This window comes from Amblyomma maculatum, chromosome 4 (assembly GCF_055883805.1).
Source record: "Amblyomma maculatum isolate TAMU_Amacu chromosome 4, ASM5588380v1, whole genome shotgun sequence".
NCBI classification, from domain to species: Eukaryota; Metazoa; Arthropoda; class Arachnida; order Ixodida; family Ixodidae; genus Amblyomma; species Amblyomma maculatum.
This window is the reverse complement of record NC_139347.1, coordinates 134710967-134728488: the sequence shown is the minus strand read 5'-3', so window position 1 is coordinate 134728488 and position 17522 is coordinate 134710967. Positions and strand designations below refer to the sequence as shown.

Genomic DNA, 17522 nt, shown 5'->3' with positions numbered 1-17522 from the left:
GAGGAACCTATCTAGGAATCAGTATGACAAATTGCACAATGCTAGTGCCTTTTGCAATTTCTTCATGCCTGATATGATCGGCCTATTCGAACCAATGTGATATGCTTCTGTAACTTGAGAACTAGCATGCACAATTCTATGAAACTTGGTGGTTTTTCATTTGTTAATGCCATGAGCCTGTCCTGAAAATTTCATCATAACTTGAGAAGCAAAAAAGTTACTGTTCTCTCAACCTTTGAGAGCCGTTTTCTCAAAATCAATTTTTTGCACAGTGTGGCTACCTCAAGAACCGCTTACTGGATTTTCATGCGGTTTTTTTTTTTAGGGCAATTTTTCGTTGTTTTTTTTTTCAAAATATTTGATGTGTAATTAGGGGCAGTCAATTAAAATATCATTAATTCAAGTGTAAATTTTAGCACTAAATTTGGGGCTGTACTAAAATTTTTCAGAGAGGAAATTTGGAAAAAGGGAATTGTCTTGCCCTAGGGAAACTATCCAGGAGTGACCATAACAAATTTCACACTGCTAGCACATTTTGCAAATTCTCCAGGCCTGCCCCTAGCGACCCATGTCAACTATCTTGATATACTCCTCTAACTTGAGAACCGATGAACCCAGTTCCATGAAACTTGGTAGTTCTTCAAATGTGTGTACTATTAGCATACCGTTAAAATTTCATTCAAATATCTCAAGAAACAAAAAAGTTGGTGTTCAAGGGTAGCCTCCCCCCTTAACCCCCGGTTCTGTGCTAGCTGCATCCACTTGACCCCCGCAAACTTCTTAACCTCATCCGCCCACCTAACTTTCTGCCGCCCCCTGCTACGCTTTTCTTCTCTTGGAATCCAGTTTGTTACCCTAAGCGACCATCGGTTATCCTCTCTTCGCACTACATGTCGTGCCCATGCCCATTTCTTCTTCTTAATTTCCACTAGAATGTTGGTAACTTGAGTTATTTCTCTGACCCACTCTGCACGCTTCCTATCTCCTAATGTTACCCCTACCCCCCGCAGGGGGCACCTTTTAAAGCAGGTGTTTGTGTGTTTTGTGCGACACCACGGACCCCGAGCACCCACGCTTAGCCGTGCGTGGCATCGTCGTGTCTGGGGAAAAGGGGATCCTGGTGGTTGAGCCGATGCCGAGTGTTTGGACCTTTAAGGCCCCTCGGCGGAGGCAACACACCACTTTGGCCCACGCTTCCCATAGACGGCACCTCCGGGCTGACCCACCCGGGGGAAATCGGCAGTCGCCTTTTCCTGTTCTCCCCTCCATCTTTCACTTTCCTATTTTCTTTCTTAGAACTGTCCTGTCCTCTCTTACCTTCTTCATTTCTTCCTACTTCCAGGCGGCGAGGGTTAACCTTGTGTGGCTAGCTACCCTGAGTTACGCCATATTGGGTTATAGTTACGGTGTACAGCTGGCATGGGCAGGAATTGACAATTTCTGTCCCGTCCCCTCGTTGGGCTCCATGGTGGGTGGCTGGCACTGCAGCCGAACAATACAATTTTTTATGGCATCTAAACTCCTTAACCCCGATCGTCCTCCTTCTGAAAGGGGGCGCACCGAGACCACCATGTTCTTCTCAAAGAACATAAACAACTTTCCTCGTTTCCACGTGGTCCACAGTGACCACGAGGAAATCACTGCACGACTTGTGTCCCCATTTGTTGTTTCCCGAACGTTGACTGAGGCCATTGGCCAGGGCTATAAGATAAAGAAACTTGGAAACGGTGACCTGTTACTTGAATTAATGTACAATCATCAGTATCAGAAGCTAAGTGCAGTCGAATCATTTGGAGAAATACCGGTACAGATTAGCCCGCACCGATCACTAAACACTGCCCGAGGAGTCATCTCTGATGATGACCTTAGGTACGTGAGTGAACAAGAACTTCTTGAAGGCCTGAAGGAACAAAATGTCACAGATGTTTACCGGATAAAGATCAGACGAGATAACAAAGAGATAGAAACAAAGCACATTGTACTCACCTTTGCTGCAAGCACTCTCCCAGAATCTGTCGAAGTAGGCTACACAAAGATAAAACTGAGGCCCTACATCCCTAACCCACGCTGTTGCTTCAAATGTCAGAAATATAGCCATGGCTCTCAGAGTTGCCGTGGCCAACTCACATGTGCAAAGTGTGCCTCGCACGAACACCCTACAGACAACTGCGAAGAACAGCTGCTTCTCTGCTCAAACTGTGAAGGTAACCACCCAGCTTATTCACGCTCATGCCCATACTGGAAAAAAGAAAAAGAAAGAATTACACTGAAAGTCACCGAAAACATATCTTACGGAGAGGCACGAAAGCGGCTTTCTCTTCCTCAAAAGCCACACTTACTCCGTTGTGACGCAGCAGGGCGCGGCATCACAGCGGTCGTCGGCACCTGCCCAGGAAGCACTCAGTTCTTCCAGGGCAGCGCCACCTGCGCCCTCGGTGGAGTCGGCTAGCGCTACTCCACCACCACCCGCAAAGCTGGCTGCGCGGACCCCCAGGTCAGCCGGCCCAAAGGCCTCGACCCATGAGTCGAGGCCTAAAACTGACAATCCTGTGCTTTCTGCACAGTCGTCCACCGCATCTGAAGATGCGATGGACACAACTTCTTCACCCCAGCTGCCTAGGCGGCAAAGCTCACTGGAGCGAAAAAGAAAGGGAAAAGTCCCAATAACAGGTCCCAAGGACCTATAAACCTAAATTTAAACTTGTCCCTTAAATAACTTTTAATTATGGCGCTCCTCATTTATTGGAACTGCCGAGTACTCTTTAAAAATTTAGATGATATATATATGAAATTCTTGCGGACTATCAACCAAACATACTTTGTCTGCAAGAAACCAATTTAAAACCAGCAGACTCAAATTTCCTTAAGCAATATAATGTATTCAGGAACGACAGGCAAGGCAGCTCTCACTCCTCTGGTGGCGTTGCCATTATAACACAAAAATCAATCCCCTCTCGAAACATCTCACCCAACACAGACTTAGAGGCAGTGGCAATCAGAAGCTTAGTTTATGGCAAAATAACAACCGTATGTTCCCTGTATATTGCTCCAACTTATAAGCTAAGTAGCGAAAGTTTTGAAAAATTGATTGATCAACTTCCGGAACCTTGGTTGCTGGTCGGAGACTTTAATGCTCACCACCCATTATGGGGATGTACAAGAACGGACTCCCGAGGCGTTCTAATCGAAAAATTCTTATTGTCCTCGGGATCATGCTTACTAAACACGAAACAGCCAACTTACTACAATATAGCTTATAACTCTTACACATCCATAGATCTAGCCATTGGCTCCTCGATGTTCCTGGCAGCTACAGAGTGGACTGTCATTAAAAATCTATACGGAAGTGACCATTTTCCGATCTTAATAAAATATACTGGGAACGGAAATGAAAATGTGTCGAATCCCAGAAAATTCAAAGAAAATGCAGCCAACTGGAAGATGTTCGGGGAACACTCATCATTGGCCAGTTCATCAGTTACTGACTTAGGCGTTGATGAAACTCAACGCTTAATCACGCTGCACATCATAGAGGCAGCAGAAAAATACATTCCACAGACGTCAAGTAAGCCACGAAATAAACGAAGACCCTGGTGGAATGCAGAATGTAAGACTGCTCGTGAAACTCAAAACAGGGCATGGTCGAAACTACGCCGATACCCCACAGCCGAAAACCTAATAGCCTTTAAGCGTGCAAAGGCAAATGGCAGGCGTATTCGACGCATCTCCAAGCGAGAAAGCTGGTCATCATTCCTTTCTTCAGTGAACTCCTATTCTGACGCACACAAAGTTCACAACAGGATAAGAGCACTTAAAGGATATAGCACAGTCCCAACGCCCCTTGTCAGCACCAGTGGTGACTCTCTTGAACATCAAGCAGACACACTAGGGCAACACTTTGAATACATATTCAGCTCAGCACACTATACAGATTCCTTTTTGCGGCACAAGGCAAGAGAGGAGAGGAAGCACATACATGATAAAAGGCCATCCTCAGGAGGATACAATAGCCCATTCACCATGCAGGAGCTGAAGATTGCACTAGACACATGTGGTAACACAGCACCAGGTCCTGACAGGATCACGTATGGAATGCTCAGGCATCTGCATGTGAACACTGTTGAAACCCTACTCTACCTGTATAATAAAGTATGGGCCACAGGACGCTTTCCTAAAGCATGGAAGGAAGCGATCATCATCCCAATATTAAAACCCGGAAAAGAACCCACACTTGCTGCTAGTTATCGGCCTATCGCACTAACCAGCTGTCTATGCAAGCTTTTTGAGAAAATGGTAAATCGTCGCCTTCTCCATTTCCTTGAATACAATGGTCTTCTTTATCAAAACCAAGCTGGTTTTAGAGCTGGGCGATCAACAGCTGATCAGCTCATTGCCTTTGAGTCTTATGCAAGGGATGCTTTTGTACATAAACAACATTGTTTATCTGTCTTTTTCGATCTTGAAAAAGCATATGATACCACTTGGCGCTATGGTATCATCCGCGACCTCTTCTCTCTTGGCATCACAGGAAACATGTTGAGCACAATTCGAAGTTACTTGTCTGAACGGACCTTCAAAGTTCGTGTTGGCAATGCATATTCAAAGCAGTACATTCAAGAAAATGGTGTCCCTCAAGGTGGTGTTCTCAGTTGCACACTTCTTGTAGTCAAAATGAACTCTTTAAAAAGCGTGGTGCCAAAAACTATTTCTTGTTCTGTATATGTTGATGACGTCCAGATAAGCTTCAAATCTTGCAACTTGGCCATCTGTGAACGACAAATTCAGCCAGGTGTAAACAAATTGTCCAGGTGGGCTGATGACAATGGGTTTAAATTTAACTCTGGAAAGAGTGTTTGTGTACTTTTCTCTAAGCAGCGTGGCATCAGGCCTGACCCCAACATTACACTGAATGGCCAGAGCCTTGCCTTTAAAAAAGAACATAAATTTCTTGGCGTAGTTGTTGACGAAAAACTTTCCTTCATTCCCCACATAAAACAGTTGCGACTGAAGTGTCTCAACGCGATGAATTTGCTAAAAATTCTCTCTCACCGGTCATGGGGCACAGACCGCGACTGCCTTCTGAACCTTCTGAATAGTGTAGTTCTATCACGCATTGACTATTGCTCGATGGTTTATGGGTCAGCATCATCCTCTGCGCTAAAATTGCTCGATCCCTTGCACCACCTCGGCCTTCGCCTCGCTACGGGCGCTTTCCGAACTAGCCCAATTGCTAGCCTCTATGTCGAGGCGAACCGATGGTCACTGCAACGAAGGAGACAATTTACTTCTCTAACTTATGCTATGAAGGTACTATGCCAACTGGACCATCCATGTCGTCGGCTCCTGCTTGACAAAACTGGCACAGCACTTTTCTCAAAAAAACCATCTCTAACACCACCATATCCAATCAGAGTTGCCACGCACATTGAATATCTGAATGTTTCGGTTACCAGTCTTCATACAACTTCCATAAAAGACCCAATTGCTCCTTGGGAAATGCACGGTGTTAATTGCGACCTGTCGTTTCTTGAAGTGGGCAAACATGCATCCCCTATTGCCATACAGCAGCACTTCATGTCACTTCAGGAGAAGTACACTTGTGATGAATATTACACTGATGCTTCGAAGTCTGCTCAAGTCTCCTGTGCAGCACATGGACCACAGTTTTCACAGTCAAAAACCCTGAACAGACATACTAGTATATTTACCGCTGAATGCCATGGTATCCTTTTAGCTGTGAGACACATTATAGAAAATAAAATACAGACGTCGATCATCTACACAGACTCCCTCAGTGTTTTAAAGTCCCTATCCTTTTGGAAATGGCAAAATAAGAACCCAGTACTGAACTCTCTTTATAACACCCTTATGTTTGCCCATGAACAAAAAATTAAAGTTACACTGTGTTGGGTGCCAGGCCACCGCTGTATACCTGGTAATGAGGCAGCTGATAGGCTAGCTGCTTCAGCTGCCCTTCGAAATGACACAGACATTGATAACTTATCATGACCTCAAACCACACATAAAAAACATGATTCGACAACAATGGCAAGAGGAATGGGACGCAGCATCAGAAAATAAACTACACACAATAAAGGCAAAAATAGGCAGGTACACCACAGAAAAACAAGACAGATTTAAAGAAGTAGCCCTGTGCAGGCTGAGAATTGGCCACACATACATAACCCATACATATCTTTTAACCAACTCTCCTGCACCACACTGCTCGAGATGTGGTGATCGACTCACTGTCATACATGTTTTAATCATATGTGCACAACTGGAACCAGAAAGAAGACTGTCATTTTCCCTCCTTGTTCACTCATCAAATACCTGCACACCCATCCATTTTTATTGGCGACAACCCAATGTTTCCTTTAAAACAGGTGCTTAAATTTTTATCACAAGTAGGCTTTTTACATGAAATTTCTTATCGACGTGGGTCTCAGCCCGCTCCTCCTTGAGAGGACGGATGAGATCTTTTAATACATCTACTTATACATTGCGCATCCATTATATATCACAAATGAATTTTAGGCCCTATACACCATTGTTTTTAGCGATATTACAGAGTGAATACATTTTTAGGCCCTATACACCAGTTTTTTATCCCTTCATGAAAAATCACAACTATTCCATCATATAAACTTGAGTGCACCATTAACCTTGAGTTTGGCGCTCTTTGGCCTGAGTCGCCCTTGCGCCATTAAAATCCACCATCATCATCATCAATGTTACCCCTACCATTTTTCGTTCCATAGCTCTCTGGCTTGTCTGGCTGTTCGAAATTTCGGGATAACAAGTACAGGAAAACTTTTATTCGTGTAAAATGCGAGCGGGGAAAGATCCACAACAATATTTATTTGCACTGCATTTCGCGGTTGCGCCGCAAATTGTACATGCTACGTGCTTTCACGTCCAATGCAACCTCGCATCAGACGTCTAATAGTACCACGAATGTTCCTATGCCTTTGCTGGTTCATTCCCCTTCTTGCGCTGGCACGTTTGGTTGGAGCATTTCACGCATTATGAGAAGAGCCGCTGTCGTTCGCTCTGGCAGTTGCGGAAGCCACATGGCCCTCCAGCTGTTCTAAAATCACTAGGCCGCTTCCAGCTCGGACGCGGGACACTTGGCATCATGTTCAGTGCTCGCACCTGTTCACGCCTAGTACCACGCACAAAGCAAATGGCGTGTGCGGCCAGAAAGTGTCAGGCTCGGGGTTCTCTCGATCGTCATCATCCGGTATGTGTATCATCTGCTAATATCCCCTGCTAGAGACATCCTTCCATAGAAACTCATCTTCGGTACAGTAAAACCTGATTACAAGAGACACTCAAGAGACCTGAAAAAGATGTGTCTTGTAACCAAAAATTATAAAAGCACTGTGTTGCTCAGTTCACTGCACATCAGCATATAAGTGCATTCACACGCATTAACAGGAAATTGTTCAGGAAAGCTTAAAAAAGTTATTTGTACTAGTATGTATTTTTGTGATTGCAGAGAATATTCCTTCTCAAATTCTGGAACTTTGCAAGCCTTCCTGTTGCTCTAATACCTTTGAATCACTCATACATGTTCGTTACCCTTAGATGCTGACACTTTTTCTCTGAAATGTCCTCGTAGTCACCCTCTATGGCACATGTGCCATTTACTTGAGCGAGAATTAGTCTGAAAGCTCTTCGGGAGCACACACAAGATCCACATCTGCAGATATGAATTCCTCAAAATATTAGGGTACCTCAGCAGTCTCTTGGTTGCTCGCCCATGCTTCATCTTCAAGGAAGCTTTCTACAGTATCCATATATGGGCCCTCTTACATCATGTCACCACATCAAAGCCTGCTTGTTTGAAACAGTTTTTCACAGCTTCACTTCTGAGGTCCTTCCAGACACCTGAAATCACCTGAACAGCAAACTTCACATCAATTACCATTGTACAGTCTTGCTGCCTGTCGAGCAACAGGCGTTCTACCAACCTTGTTTTGTACAGCAACTTGACAGAGCGCATAAGGTCTTTGTCTATTGGTTGAAGGTAGGGTGGGGAGTTTGGAGGAAAAAAATAACTGGTGGCTTTGAGCACCAGAACTTTGATGCTGCAAGAAGCATTGTCTACAAAGAGAAAGACATCAGGATTCTGAGCTTTCATCTTGTGATCAAATTTTAACAGCGAGGAGTCAAAAATGCTGGATGTCATTCATGCATTTGGATTAGTTTCGTAGGTGACAGTAATCTGATGCCAGTGATTGAAACAACGGGGTCGTTTTGATCTTCCAATGATGGGGAAGCACTCCTTCTCAGTTCCTGGCATATACAACAAAAAGGGTGCTGATATGGAACAGAATTTAGCTGAGGGAATTTGAAGTGCATAATGTACGAGTTGGTATGCTTCAGCTGCATTGCACGAGCACACCTTGATTGTGTCTCTTCTAAATAGTGAAGATTTTACTCCAGGGACCTGAAAAAGTTGTCCTTAGTAACCGAGTGTCTCTTGTAACCATGTCTCTTGTATGCAATGTTGTTATGTGGCAGGCGTAGGAAAACCAACCAAACCATTTTTAAATGTCTCTTGTAACAGTGTCTCTTATAACGAGATTTAGCGTATCTCTAAACGCATTCGGTATCGCACATTTCTCTAATGTAAGACCAATGCGCTTCTTGGGGTCCAGCTTCCACGATTCTGCTGTAGGGCATGACCAGCATGGCAGGAGAGGCCCATGAGAGACCCGTGCAACATACCCAAGTGATCCTTCCTTCCGGTTCGCGGGCCTATGGGCACTGTGATCGCAAGGATCGCTGGCTCAGCATGGTGAAAGCGAAACCATTGAAAGTCAGCCCACGCCACCGCTAGACAGCTCCCGCTCTCGCTGGAAGCCTGATGCTCATAGCGCCGATTAATAACGAGGCGGAAACTGAATTTATGCTGAAATTGGTTCGGATCCATGTATACCGTATATACCATATGTAGGTCAACTCCTTTGCCTTGAAGCGGAAAAAAAGAAAGAGAGCTCTGATCTACTCCCAAGTTTTAGTGGTGTTATCAGAATACGACTCTTCATTGCTCGTCGCCTCCTACAGTGAGTCGTCCTCGGTTCTGTCAAGCTTGTTGCTTATAGACCTTTGCATCGGGTGAGGAGGAAGTCAAAACTCCTGTCTGGGTTGTTGCAAATCGGTTCCACTGCCACTTCCACCATACTGACGTCAGGTGCGCACAACAGCTCAGCAGGCATTATGGAGCCGACCAGGGGGCCCTCGTTACAACTTCTTGAATGCTTTCTGCACCATGGCGTCTGGCAGAGAACCTCAGGCTGCCAGAACCCAGTTGCAGGTGGTTGCAAGCGGAGGCCTTTGTAAGCGGCCCATCAGCATCTTTGGGTTGTCGCCAGACATCCAAACATTGTATTCCTGCCACACCCGGTCCTTAGAGGGTCTGTTGCGAATGATGTCAGTTGGGTGCAGGGTGGGTGGATGTCATTGATGGAGGCGAAAAGCAAGGTGCCCACGTACTGTGTGGTGCACCTAAAAAGAACCCCAGGTGGTCCAAATTTCTAGAGTCCTTCACTTTGGCGTAATACACATACACTTTCCAACACCTCATCGCATGCGTAATTACACCGAGCGCTGAAATTACGGACTTTGTCCATGTGGAAAAAAACACAAAAACATAAGAGTTCGATATGACCTCATCTTCAATGCTCCCTGAAGTTTGAAAATCTCGTCTCGGTCTTTCAAAATGATTGCGGCGGTCGATGGGGCAATGCTAGCTGTCTGTAGAGGCCGAATCGCTTTTTCTCGACGTCGATTTCTTGCAGTGAAAGCGGCTCCGTTCCTATCTTCTTGGCACTTCGCTGACTAATATCATCGCTCTTGCACATACTTCGCAATAAGGTTATCTGCAGCAAAAAAAAAACCAGCATGCACAAACGCAGGAACGACAGACCCGCGTACGACACACAAAAAAAAAAACAGGCGGCTAGGCCTGCTGGCTACTGCATAATAAACCATAGCTTTGTGGGGGCGCTAGTAGCTGGTACTAGATGTGCTGAACCGGTGGAGATGATTCGCGACTCGGCCGTCATCGCAGCGTTGGTGGATGTTTTCAGTCCTCCGGAACAGGCCACCCTTGACAAGCTGCAGGCACAGGCAGTATCGAAGCTGAATGACATCAAGGCGATGTCTGCTACAGGGCTGCAGCATGCCATTGAGCAGCGGAAAGCTCTCGAGGTGCTGGTTGACCTGAAGCCTTCCTACCTCGTCGTGTACGAGGGCGGCCGGAAGAAGGACAACAAGCTCTTTTTGGTGATCAGCTTCGGTCAGTTCTATGTTCACGGCTTGCCAAGGAGTCGCAAGGCACCCACAGTGCGGGAGCTGGTCAAGTCTGGGAGCACTGAGTCCGAAGTGATGCAGGTTATGATCTCTCAAGCTTATGAGAAATACAGCGTTCGGGTGACTGCCACCGAATTTATAGTCTGCCCTCCAGGTAAGGCCTGGAAGCCCCTGCTGAAAGGTGGCAAATCCGAGCTACACGTTTTGGAACCTACTGACGTGTTGATAGACATTGACAAATGCATTGTGGCCGACAACATCCGCTTGCCCAAGGTTTGGGTGTCTGGGAAGCTGCCGCTGCTGCGTCTGTGTCACCGATTTCAAACTGGTGCAAGTGCTGAAGGTCCTGAACAGCATTCCCACTGCTAAAGCCAGCTCATCAGCGAAGCCAGTAGAAGCAGCTCCTCTTATCTTAACAGGAGAGTGTGACCTGCCCACAAAGATAGAGACGACTATTGCCCTGAGCGTGGTGTCGAAGGGTGAACATTCAAGCTGCAGGTCCGAAAATGTGCATCGCGATGACATTGACATAACCGACGTGGAATTGAACTTCGAAATGACAGAGGGGGCCCTGGAGATCTCGCAGACCATACAGGGAGTCCTGAAACCACTGGTGCTGTTCCAAGCCAACCAGCTGAGCCTGAAGCTGGAGCTTCGACCTCTCGACACGAGCTGCCAGCTCTGCCTCAAGATGACCATCCTGGAGCACATGGACTTCAAGGCTCCCAACCGCCCTGGGCCACTGAAAATCCTGGACTCGACAGCTGACCCTGACACGGGAAGCACAATCAGCCTTACATACGTTCAGACCAACAAGAAGCACCTGGAGTTCGAGACTCTGCGTGGCTTGGTGCTCCAGAAGGTGTCCCTAGACATCTCGGAGCTGATGCTGATCATGCACGAGGAGTCCATCTGTGCCCTGGTGACTGTTCACTCACATGACGGAGCAGCTGGGCAGCATGGACAAGGAGCCCAAGGCCCCGGACGCCCAAGTGCAAGCGACTGCTGCGGCAAAACCGCTTGGCGCCAAGCCTTCCTCAGGCAGCAGAAAGTCAACTAACGTTGTAGTGACTATGGACCTGTTTGCTTCGTTGACTGGGTTTGCCCTCGAGATCTGCAACAAGAACAGGACCATCTGCGACATTCTCGTACGAGGCATAGAATTTGGTGTGATATGGTACCCCAATAAGATGGTGACTAGGCTGAATCTCAAGACTGTTGGCATTGGGGATCCGACACCTGGAATGCTTCACAAGGACATTCTAGCTGTGGCTGAAGAAGAAGTTGTTGCATTTGAGATCACAACGTATGAAGAGTGTGGTGCCCTGGGCTATGTAGACATGGACCGGGTGGACATCGACATCAAAGGAACCTTGGGACGAATCCATTTTGTGTTCCTCTACCGGTTCTACTTGGACATCTATAACTTTGTGAACAGGTTCCAGGCGGCCAAAGCGAAGATAATGGAGGCCACCGCCAACATGGCAGAGGCCGCGCGGGCCACCGTGGAGACTGCATACAAGCAGGCTTACAAGATGGCCATGGACATCCGCATCGAGGCACCCATCTTCTATGTGCCACAGAACTGCAAGTCACGCAACATCCTTGTCATGGACTTTGGTGTGCTGAACGTGCGTAACGTGTTCAAGCTGGATGAGAGGAGCACGCCTGAGCTGCCTTGCCTTGTGGAGGAGATGGTGGTCAAGTTTGACAACCTTAAGCTGTCACGCTTCAGCATGAAGCTTCCACATTCTAAGGATGACTGCGAGTATCCCCTGCTTCTTCCGGTGTCGTTCAAGTTGCAAGTTATAAGAAACATGAACTTTGAAGCGCACCCCGAGGTTCCAGAGATGAAGGACGAAGGTGTTCTGCCAAAGATTGAGTTTATTCTCAGTGAAGATGACTACTGTGCCATCATGCGCACTCTGGACGAAAACTTGAACGGAATACCTCCAGAAGACGAGCCTCTGGATTGGACCAACATACCCGTGCCTGTTGTGACTAATGCCCCATATGTGATGGCCGAAGAGTGGTACTCACATGAATACACTGACCCCGTTCTGTCAACAGACAAAGAGATCAAGAGGGCTGTCAGGATTGACTTGTCATTCCAGATCGAAAGTGTTGTTTTGGATCTCTACCTGAAGAGGACAAATGAGGTGAAAGAAGGCCTGGCCAGGCTCGAGATCGAGCTGCTTTCGGTGAAAGGCCACATGTTTCATGATGGCTCCTACTGGATGGACACGGTGCTGGGAAACCTCATTGTTGACGACACTCGTGTGACCCGAAAGGGTGGCCTTACCAGGTTTCTGACGCGATCGAGTCGCAGCAAGGACAAGCTGGTGGATGTGCTGTACAAGGTGGACAAGAATGGGGACTTCTTCACCCAAGTGGACCTGTCCAAGATCACCTTTGTCTACTGTGTAGACTTCTTCAACGCTATCATGAACTTCTACTACTTAGACCGCATGTACAAAGAGGCGGACCAGAAGAGGCAGCAGCAGCAACAGCGCGCCGCTAAGCGTCAGCAGCAGCAACAGGCCACAGTGACGGAGACAACTTCCCCACCCATGCCACCTTATCCTTTGAGAAACTACACAGTGCAGCTGGAGATGGACAAGCCAGATATTGTTCTTGTTGCCGATATTGACGATCCACAGTCTGCTTGCATCATAATGAAGGGGTCCATCCACCAGAAGCTGAGGCAGGTTGGAACAACTCAGTCAATGATGGTCGTCATGGACGACCTGAGAATGTTCACGTCTTATCATACACACACCATACACGAGAGTTGCAAGCTGCGGGGCTGTTAATTTTAGCCGAATTCGTAATACTGATGTTCCGAAATTATAGAAGAAATAAAATACGTTCGTTATTCTGAAATATACGCTATTTTGAAATTCGTAATTCTGAAATAGTTTTACATTGAAAACATAGCAAATCTGCCGGGGATTCTTAAAAATTCGTTAATTTGAAAAATTTGTTAATGTGGTGTTCGTAGTAACGAGATTTCACTGTAAAGGCAATGCTGTAGGCACCTATGGGGCTGAAACGTGGAGGCTAACCAAGAGGGTTCTACTTAAGTTGAGGACAACTCAGAGGGCTATGGAATGAAAAATGGTAGAGGTAACATTAAGAGATAGGAAGCGTGCAGAGTGGGTCAGAGAAATAACTCAAGTTACTGACATTCCAGTGGAAATTAAGAAGAAGAAATGGGCATGGGCAGGACATGTAGTGCGAAGAGAGGATAACCGATGGTCGCTTAGGGTAACAAACTGGATTCCAAGGGAAGGAAAGCGTAGCAGGGGGCGGCAGAAAGTTAGGTGGGTGGATGAGGTGAAGAAGTTCGCAGGGGTCAAGTGTATGCAGCTAGCACAGAACCGGGTTAATTGGAGAAATATGGGAGAGGCCTTCGCCCTGCAGTAAGTATAGTCAGGCTGGTGATGATGTGTAGGCACCTAGGGACAGATTTTACTGCTTTTGTTGTGGGACCTTGTCGACTGGTGGCCCAGTTTGAATTTGGCATGCCTTGTGAGCACAACAGGGATGTGTCTGCAAGACATTGTCCAGCGTGTGCTCTGAGCCATCGTAATCTCGGGTGCTCCTATACTGTGCAGGTATCCAGAGCTCAGACCCGATGTGGTTCGGTGTGCTGACGTCAGGCCTGTCTCCCGAACAGCAGAAGCTCCTACAGGAGGTGTACGTACTAGCTGACCAGAGGAAGGCTGCTGCAGGTGGGTTGTGGAGAAGTCTCTTTCACAGGAGGGGAGACACCAGTAGAACCTCAGTTGTGTGCACCTTTGAGACCTCTCAAAGCTGTCTTATGATCAGGAATTCGCAAAACTAATTATCTGTAAAACTGGTCTGGCTGCAAAGTTAATTTGTAATTTTTCTTTCCTCCACACATAATGAAACGTCTATTTTTTATTCTGGGACAGTAATGTATTTATTTGCATATGCTTGCGCACACTTTTACTTTGGCCCCGCTGGGGTGGCGCAGTGGTTACGGCGCTCGACTACTGTTCCCAAGGACGTAGGATCGAATCCCGGTCTCGGCGGTGTGCTGTGAGAACCCCAGGTGGTGGAAATTTCCCGAGCCCTCCACTACGGCGTCTTTTATAGCCTGAGTCGCTTCGGGATGTTAAACCCCACAAACCACTTTTACTTTGAATTTACTTTTATATCGATCCACACTTTCACTGTACTCCAGTGCACCTTTTGTGGCTCAGCAGCGGAAGCTAGGCAAAGGAAAGGGAAGGAGAATCCTTTGCCACCGAGCTGTGGAGTGTGTTGTTCGGAGTAGGGGTTTGGTGGGGTGAAGGACTGGAAGAAATGGGTTGGAGTCCGAAGCCCTGCGGACTCTGATGGGGTGAAAACCAGTTACCTTCCTTTTCTGCCTAGCCTTCTATGTAGAGCCGCAAGCCCACAAGTATAGTGCTATACTTTTCCAGGGGATTTCTGGACTGTTCAATGTAAGCAATGGTTTAATACATCCAGGACTGACTTTAAGACTTTTTTAATTACTTAGTGTCATATATGCATACTTAAAAGAATTGTGGATCCCCTGAGTCCTCTCTATTCTGATATGTTATTTAGTTTAGTATTATTTTTACTATTTTCCCAAGCCGTCCTTGGGTGCGGGAACTGACTGTTGCATTCACTGCAATTGGTGTTTTTCATTGCAAGCCAGACAAACTGTTTCTCTTTAAGCTTGCATAAAAACTGACCGTGTTGCATTCGCACATCTCCCGTGCAGAGTCAAGGCGGATCGAGAAGAGCGGCGGCTATGTGTTCCAGAATCAGACGGTGCCGTCGTCGTTCAACTTTGGCGGTGCACTGTGCTAGCTGCAGTTAGCTGGCGGCATGCTTCTCTTTACCCGTTGCTTCTTTTGTCTCATTCTTTTTGTTTTCCCCTCCGCTTGCCTTCCTTTCTAGCCGCTGGCCTCTTACCCCGGCGTGTGCATGCTCTGAAGGCCCTGTGGGACACTTCACTGCCTAGAGGACTTAGCTAGTGCGTGAAGATCGTGTGCATGTGTGTGTGTGAGAGGGGGGGCACTGCGCTCGTGGCACAGACTTAGCGGTGGCACCGGCAGCCCTACGGCGCACCTGTTCGATGGCGATGATGATCATCGCCACTTTTCTTCAGTACTGGGCGATGCAGGCGGCGGTGGTTAAACGTTCCTAATTTGAAACTGCTAAGCTGCTGCTGTCTACACTGCCTGGGCTGGACTGCTGCCGCCAGTCCTGGCAAGCTGCATCGGTGCAAGATCGGTGCACTGTGGAGTTGGTGCAGCGAAGACGACCACTGCGCAAGACATCTATTGTTACCAGGCCTCGAGGGGACACTTAAGTTGAGATTGACCGAGAACCATTGTGACACACCTTCAGAAAATTCAAAACTGACACTCGATCTGTGGCTTTTCATGTTCTGCCACTACGTGACTCTAGATAGCATCCCACCGTTCAGCGGTGGCGTGCATGGATGTGATGTGTTGACAAGTGCATACAGTGTGTGCCAGGGCGCCTTGCACAAGACTGCGTGGTGGTGGTTGTGCCCTCTCTTTGAAGGTGTAGGGAGCATGGCAGAAGTGCAGCTCTCTGTTCCCTCTGTAGATGTGTGCTTTTGTGGAAAAAAAAAGTGTGGTGGGTTGTTTGTCATATTTGGGTGTGTAAAGTGTGCATATATTTTGATAGTACTAAAAAGGGGGGGGGGCTTGGTTGTACAGTTGCTCGACTTCCCCCCTTTCTTGTACCTTTCTTTTGTTGGGCATCCCACTTGCGGCGCTGTGTGCTTGGGCTTAGTCTTCTATAGACTGTGCAGATTTGGCGTTGCTACAGGCAGGATGTGAAACATAAGAGGTTGGGTGGAGCATGGAGGGAAAGGGAGTTCTGTCAATGGCATGACATGAGCCACTAGTGTACAAATCAGTGTTTTGGAGGCAGCAAGTGGTGCTTGTGAACAAGAGGCTATTTTTTTGTCACTCGTAGCGCGCGCCTCTGGGTACAGCTGTAGGAGCAGTCAGAGCCATCAGATTGTGTCGGAAAAAAGTGGTTTGGGAGGACATGAAATATAGCGTCGATGAAAAAAGACAATTGTTGCCTTAAAAAGGTGCGCAAAAGAGGCTCACATGTTGGTCTCATCATTTTCGAGTATTTGCATTTGGAACTGTGGAAATAAAAATAATAAAGACCTTATTGACATGAGGTTGCTGTGAGGTTTCCAGAGTATTGGCACGGCCGCTCAATGGAGGCGCACTTGGTGCGGCCCGTCGCGTCGCGCCTCGATGGCTGGGGAAGCGCGTATTGGGAGAAGTTAGTTTCCGCTGTCATTCTCCGCGAGGGCGCCACCACTCCATGACAAGGCGCCGCCGGCACGGACAAGCAGGAGCGCGCTGGCTATGTTGGTGCGTGTTATCGTTTTGACTACTCAGCATAACTGCATGGTTCTGATGGTTTTGCATGCGTGTCATTGGTGCCTGCGTCAGCAGCGTCCTAAGCGTATGCAGCACCATGCCAGGCAACTGCTGTGTGCTGCTGTGCACCACGAAAGCAAGAAAAGATCGGTTACCATGAGTTCCCGTGCGATTCACAATGTCGAGCAGCATGGCTGAAAAAACATATTTTGGAGGGCTAGGATGGAAAAGGAAGCCGGTGGGAGCCGAGTGACAAGCCGAGTGACAAGTCACTAGTATACTCACTGCACTTCACAGATGAGGATTACAGGAAGAACATAAAGCTGAAAATCCTGCTTCCTTCAGCTGTCCCCTCCGTGTTCCCGAACTGCCCACATTGCAAGTTAAGTTACTCACGCGGGCTCATGTTGAGCTAAACAACCTTGAAAAAATTAATGTGCGCAGGTTAATAGCTTTATTTTCCCCACTTGTTATAGCTACACTTCATTTTCTCCTGGACCTCCCTGTGTCATCCTGAAGCATGTGTGTTTCAAGATAGCTCCGCCACGATTACTTTTATGACGATATCAAAATGTTATGCCTTGCCCAACATCGCATGAGTGAAGCCATGGAGACACCAAGAGGAGCCCCTCTATTTGTCAGATGACGAAGGAGGCACGTCGAAGCAAAGGCTAACCAAACACACGTAGGAAGCAACAACCATGACAACCAGATCCACAGTGGCGCAAATTAAGTACCTTATTGATCGCATCAAGTATCTTACAACAATGTCTTCTGTGTGCCTTA

The 17522-nt window shown here is 47.2% G+C and overlaps 1 protein-coding gene across 1 annotated transcript in view; it reads left to right on the top strand.

Annotated features, from left to right (window-relative positions):
• msk (importin-7 msk) overlaps window positions 1-16527 on the top strand; it is a 139052-nt gene extending 122525 nt beyond the window's left edge. The window contains exons 17-18 of the mRNA XM_084602529.1: window positions 13941-14057; window positions 15080-16527. Of these exons, the coding sequence (XP_084458655.1) occupies window positions 13941-14057; window positions 15080-15168 (206 nt within the window). The 3' untranslated portion in view covers window positions 15169-16527. The remainder of the gene's footprint in view (window positions 1-13940; window positions 14058-15079) is intronic.
• Window positions 16528-17522: the final 995 nt, after the last annotated feature.